The following is a 6,084-nucleotide window of genomic DNA, read 5'->3' on the forward strand; positions in this document are numbered from 1 at the left end:
CTTCCACAAAAATATTGAGCAACACAACTGTTTTAAACACTTATAAAAATAAAACGTTTCTTCCAAATTAAGTTTACAAGTTTCTGAATTAAAATGTCTGAAGTATCATTCTGAAGACCAGAGTAATAATGCTGAAAATTCAGCTTTGCATCACAGGAATAAATTACATAAAAAAAAAAAAAAAATCAAATACACTACCATATAAAATATACTTTTATTTAGCAAGGATTCACTGAACTGATCTCAGGAAATGTCAGGAAAGACATGTATAATGTTACAACAGATTTCTGTTCCAAATAAATGCTGTTCTATTGAACTAGAAAAAAAAAAATAAAAATTCTAATAACATTTCACAATATTCCTGTATGTTTGATCAAATAAATGCAGCCTCTGTGAGCATTAAGAGACTTCTTTCAGAAACATTAAAAACTGTTACCAACCCCAAACCTCTAAACTGTAGTGTATATAATGTAATATTACTCTGAGAATTGACAAATACATTAAGTATATTTGAATTTTGAGTTTCAAAGAAAATATGTTTGACGATATTTTATGACATTTGTAAGAATGCAATTAGCAAACAGTACTCACCCTGATCTGTTTGTTCTCCTCTCGTAGCCGCTGTACCTCCGTCTGCAGTCTTTTACATTCCTCCATGATCTTCTTCACCTCTCCATCATCCAGACTGGAGGCCATGGACTTCATAGACAATGTGGATGATTCCGACTTTAAGAGACTGGAGGATATCTTATTGCTTTCCATTTCATGCTGTGGCCACAATCAGGTTCACACACACATAGAGACTCATGAGCAAATGCATCCATAAAAGAGCTAAGAATCTGTTTTGCTTATTAGTTTTAGGACGGGGCGTCATGCTTGCTGTCTTTGTCATTTCATAAACTGCCTAGTGCTCAGCGCTAACATGAGGAAGAACATGAAAACCCATCCACTCACTGTTTTCTCATTTTCAGCAGGCATCTCAAAGACACATCTCAGCTTGGAGTCCATCAGATCCTCGGGCTTGGCGTCCTTCCACTGCATGAGAGAAGAACAACATATGTAAATACCAAATAAACACCTCATGAGCTGTTTACAAACCCTAGCGACCTGCGTACACACACAGCATTTTTAGGCCCATTCCCGACATGAAGGCCAGGGAAGATTTCCCGAAAGAAATGTAGTTAATAAAAGTACTACAGCATATTGATAGAAAATAGAAAATATCAAAAGCAAACTGATGCCAATTGTGGATGTTAGTTGTATTAAATTGCCCATTGAGAGAGTTTCAAATCAGTCATCATAGTTATATCTTAGAATACACCGCAGCCGGTGAGGCAGTTCGCTCGGTTTTGGAGCTGAGCTTTAGAGCCATCAACAGGAATAGTGGAAATAGCTCAGGACAGCGAATACGTAGCCAGATCTCTGCTCTACATTTTCTTTCTGCTTCTCCATTCCTGACGTTTTCATAACCTATTTATCGTTACATCTGCACATGCACACACATTTTCAGTATGCTCTATTTGGGGCATCATTCAGAAAGCTTCAAAAGAGTTATGAACATGAGATTTGGATCGTACTCTTGGGCCCCGTCAAACACCGTTGGAGTTATATGACATCTGTTTGTATTACTTGAACAGAAAACTCGCACCATGTTGTTGCTCTATTCTGGAGGTTATCATAATATTATTGCTCTCTGGCACTGCAGCACACTCTCTATGAAGCTTATATATTGAAACACTAAAAAAATGCAAAATACTATTTTATGACCAGTGCTGTTATACAAGTTTTAGCTGAAAAAATGTAAACTTAAACCATAAATAAAAAAATTTGAAATGTTGTCTTGGAAACTAACTGAAATAAAATAAGTTCAAGCTGAAGTACTAATTTTATTAAAACTGAAATGAAAATAAATTTAAGCTGAATAGAAATACAAAAAGAAAACTAATAGAAATGATATAATCACATAACATTACTAAAACTACTAACATTAAAATGTAAACAAAAATAAAAGTTCATTTTAAATATTAATAAATACTATTGAGGTATATAAATAATATATTTATATATTTATTAATTAAATTCTAAAATACATTTAGGTAAGACATCAGCTTTTAGCACATCAACAATGATTTTTTAATACCTTACATATACAAGCTTCACAGTGTTACTAAAAAAGGAGCATATGCAACCAAAAGGAAATGCTTCTGAACAAGTGAACGAGAATAAACCTTGAGAAAGCAGGTGGCATGGATCAGTACTCACCACTCCCTCAGTGTCGGTCATGTCAGACGGGGCCAGCAGAGACTGTACCATAAACTTGTGTTTGCTTTTCTCATTCGGATCATAATCGAAAGGTTGCAGCATCACTGAAGAAACAAACAAACACAAGAACATAAATACATACTGAACAATGAATTTAGCATTGTCCAGATTTTTATTGGCAGGACAGACAAAAGAGAACAGGAGAGGAAGGAGAAGGAGAAGGAACCAGTTTGGGAAATGTTCTGGGCCAGATTCGAACCTGTGCTGCCTACATGAGCACCAAACGCTAGGCCAAGGCTCCAACATAATTTCTGTATTTTAAGGAATAAGAACACCGTAAAACCGCATTCTATTAGCATTAGTATGAGACAAAGGCATCGCAACAGTCCAAATGTGATAAAATACTTATCATTACGGTGTAGAGCATTACTTTGAATCACATTACTCTGTAACAAAAAGATTTAGCTATTCATTGCATATAATCCCACTACAAATGTTGCTGATAAAACTTCAGTGACCCCAGAAGGCGAATTTTTCTGACAGCTCCTAAACAGTGTTTTTCACGTTAATAATAACACATTCAGCCTTTAACTCAAACCAGGTGTTGGTGTGAGGAAGTTCACGTCTACAACCCCATCAGCACCATCCAAAAGAAGGCCATGTTACTTGATGTCATTCCAATGAGCAAAAGCTAATTTAGAGCTGTTACCATGATTTACAATGATCACTTTCTTATGCCTGGCGTGCGAGGGCTCTGGCACGGTTGAGATCGGTACTGAAGGCCGATTTCACCCCCATCGCCCTTTTAAAAAGACACAATTCGGATTCAAAAGGGTCTTTTTTTAACATTAGGGGTGAATGTGTGCGTGATTTTGGAAAACTACTGCTGAGTTTCATTAAAAACAAATGATCTCTTAATTTCAAAGGCTCTTTCAGATGTGGCTACTACTGCCGAGCTCACAGAAGGTGCACGCCAACTCCCCCGCGAGTTAAAAACCTCACTCTGGTTTTGTGTGCCATTATGGCAATCAAGCACCGTCGATATTGCAAACTGAAAACAGACGGCTGAGACAGATTGGGAATGTCCTGTTTTGTCAGTCCCAATCTTCCCGACAGCAAGAAAGAAAGAACGGTGTTTCACCATCAGCACCAAGGGGGTATTTTTACACGAATCTACAGAGGAAGAGGGTTTAAATGAGTCTTGACATGGCTTTATTTGTACAGCTCACATCATTAATATTTCTGAGAAAAAAAAATTTGCACTGAGCAAATATTCAGATTTCTCACACGTAACTGTTGCTATTCTTGACCAAAGAAGCCTGTTCCAAGTTCAAGCTATGATTTGTCGTTGATGGTAGCAAAGTTATATTATTATATGAACATACAGGCTTTGTTCACACTGCATATAAATCATTTTTTTTCTTTTTTCTCCAAAGTCAATGTTTAGGACCGACTGTTCACACTGTCATTTTGTAAGCGATGAAATCTGTGATCTGTTGATTTCACCAAAATTGTTGTCAGTCCTTATCTGATATATCTCCTGTTCAAAAGTTTGTAAATGAACACTTTTATTCAGCAAGGACACATTTCATTGATCAAAAGTGACAGTAAAGATATTTATAATGTTACAAAATATTTCTATTTCAAACAAAGGCTGTTCTTTTGAACTTTGAATTCATCAAAGAATCCTAAAAAAATGGATCAGTTTCTGAAAAAAATGTAACATTGAAAATAATAAGAAATGTTTCTTAAGCAAACAAATGAGCATAATAGAATGATTTCTAAAGGATCATGTAGAATTATGATGCTGAAAATTCAGCTTTGCATCACAGGAATAAATTATATTTTAAATGTATTCAAATAGAAAATATTCATTTTAAACAGTAATGATATTTTTCACAATATTACTCTTTTTACTGTATTTCGGATCCAATAAATGCAGCCTTGCTGCGCATAAGAGACTTCTTTCAAAAACATTTAAAAAATTGTACCAAGTCCAAACTTTTGAACTGTAGTGTATATGGCACAATATTACTCTTTTTACTGTATTTCGGATCCAATAAATGCAGCCTTGGTGCGCATAAGAGACTTCTTTCAAAAACATTTAAAAAATTGTACCAAGTCCAAACTTTTGAACTGTAGTGTATATGGCGTAATATGCACATCACAATCCAAATGAAAATAAACGTTCAGACTACAAATAACTGAACATATTTGAGTCGGACACACCCAAAAAATAAAAAAAAAAAAATCTAATTTTTGCTGCCTGTCTAAACAAAGACTGTATAGTCTAAGAATGAAGTGTTCTTGTTCTGAACAATAAGATGGGCGGCTCCATGCTGACTGTGATTGACAGTTCTTTCTGGTAGTTCACTACTGACACAATCCAACCAGAGCAAGGCAGTGATTTAATGATTATTAAAGGAGGAGATCATTCTTTCTTTAACAAAGAACATCTTTATGTGATGCTTAAATTGGCAAAATATGGAAAATGTTAGCCTGAAGTTGGTTGAAAAATTACAAGAAAGAAAAAAGATTTAAAAAAACAACCAATGCAGTCTGGAATTAATCTGATTATGTTTGGCCATTTAATGTGATTAACCTGATTAACATTACAAATAATAACTCATTTATGCTCTCAGGTATGCACACTGTTTATTAGGAATCTCTGCGCAATGTAGAAAGATGAGGACTGTTCATGTACAGAAAGGTCTTTCTAAATCTCTTTTTTTGTGTTTTGAAAGCAACCACGTTTGGCACAATCTCTGTCTTTTACACTAATTTTATGAGTTGTCTGCACATGCTGTTCTTTCTTGAATTCTTAGAAGAGAACTATTTCTAATCACACTGAGCTTGTGTGGTCACTGCTTGAGCGGTCATCTTTGGGTCCGTTGTCTGGGGGCAGGACAACTGCATAAAATCTTCCCTGGACCATGTGAATTCAAGCGACGGCCTCGGTCATCTCAAATAAAAAGTACAACAAAACACCTGACTGCAGACAATCATTCCTCTGCGTAATTAACTGGATCCCTGGAGATAAAAAGCGAACAACTCCATTAATTATGAAACATGACCTCGGAATCCCCTTGGCAAAAACTGTGAAGCCTTAATGGAGAGAGGGAGAAAATGTGAGGAAATCCAGACAACACTAACGGTTTGGAAAAACGCACTTAACTTACTAAGTTCCAAAGCAAAGGTTCTGAGTCAGAGAAATGTATTAAAGGGGTCATATGACGTTGCTAAAAAAGAACATTATTTTGTGTATTTGGTGTAATGAAATGTGTTTATGCGTGGGTTTAAAGGCTGAACGAATGACTGACAGCCACAGCAGAGGAAAGAGTTTGTGTGAACTTTAATGTAAGGACTTAAATATTCATATGTAGCTCACATTAAGCTATCGTATGGCTCTCGGATTTGGATCGGCTCTCTCTGACCGATACCCGATCCGAGAAAAAAGGCACTATCGGAGCCGATACCCGATATGAATATCGGATCGGCGCATCCCTACTCTACACGGCTCAAAACTCGCGTTTCAATCATCAGTGGCAAATCCTTTAAATATGAAAACATACTTACAGGCTGTGAGTCAGCATTATGTGTCCACATCATAGACTGTATAGGGTCAGCAATACGCGCTGAAGGGGAAACAGGTTAACTGAATTCACCGGAATACCGGCACTGTAGGCTACTCTCCCAGGAAACAGTCCTCATCCTCCGTAAAATGCGTTGCACACATCTGAATATTTGGTTTGAACTATTCTGGAACAGTGTTGTAAATACAACTTAACCACTGATTTCTAGTCGTGTCCTCTTTTGGAAGGC

At 36.3% G+C, this 6,084-nt stretch overlaps 1 protein-coding gene across 2 annotated transcripts in view; it reads right to left on the reverse strand.

Annotated features, from left to right (window-relative positions):
• Positions 1-6,084, reverse strand: part of LOC107666099 (vesicle-associated membrane protein-associated protein B-like) — a 25,987-nt gene that overhangs the window by 4,300 nt on the left and 15,603 nt on the right. For both annotated transcript variants that reach the window (XM_016457239.1, XM_016457238.1), the window contains exons 3-5: positions 2,263-2,366; positions 955-1,035; positions 592-768 (exon numbers count right to left, since the gene is read on the reverse strand). In XM_016457239.1, coding sequence (XP_016312725.1) covers positions 592-768; positions 955-1,035; positions 2,263-2,366 — 362 coding nt within the window. The remainder of the gene's footprint in view (positions 1-591; positions 769-954; positions 1,036-2,262; positions 2,367-6,084) is intronic.

The sequence above is a fragment of the Sinocyclocheilus anshuiensis genome, unplaced genomic scaffold (assembly GCF_001515605.1).
Source record: "Sinocyclocheilus anshuiensis isolate Anshui unplaced genomic scaffold, SAMN03320099.WGS_v1.1 scaffold447, whole genome shotgun sequence".
NCBI classification, from domain to species: domain Eukaryota; kingdom Metazoa; phylum Chordata; class Actinopteri; order Cypriniformes; family Cyprinidae; genus Sinocyclocheilus; species Sinocyclocheilus anshuiensis.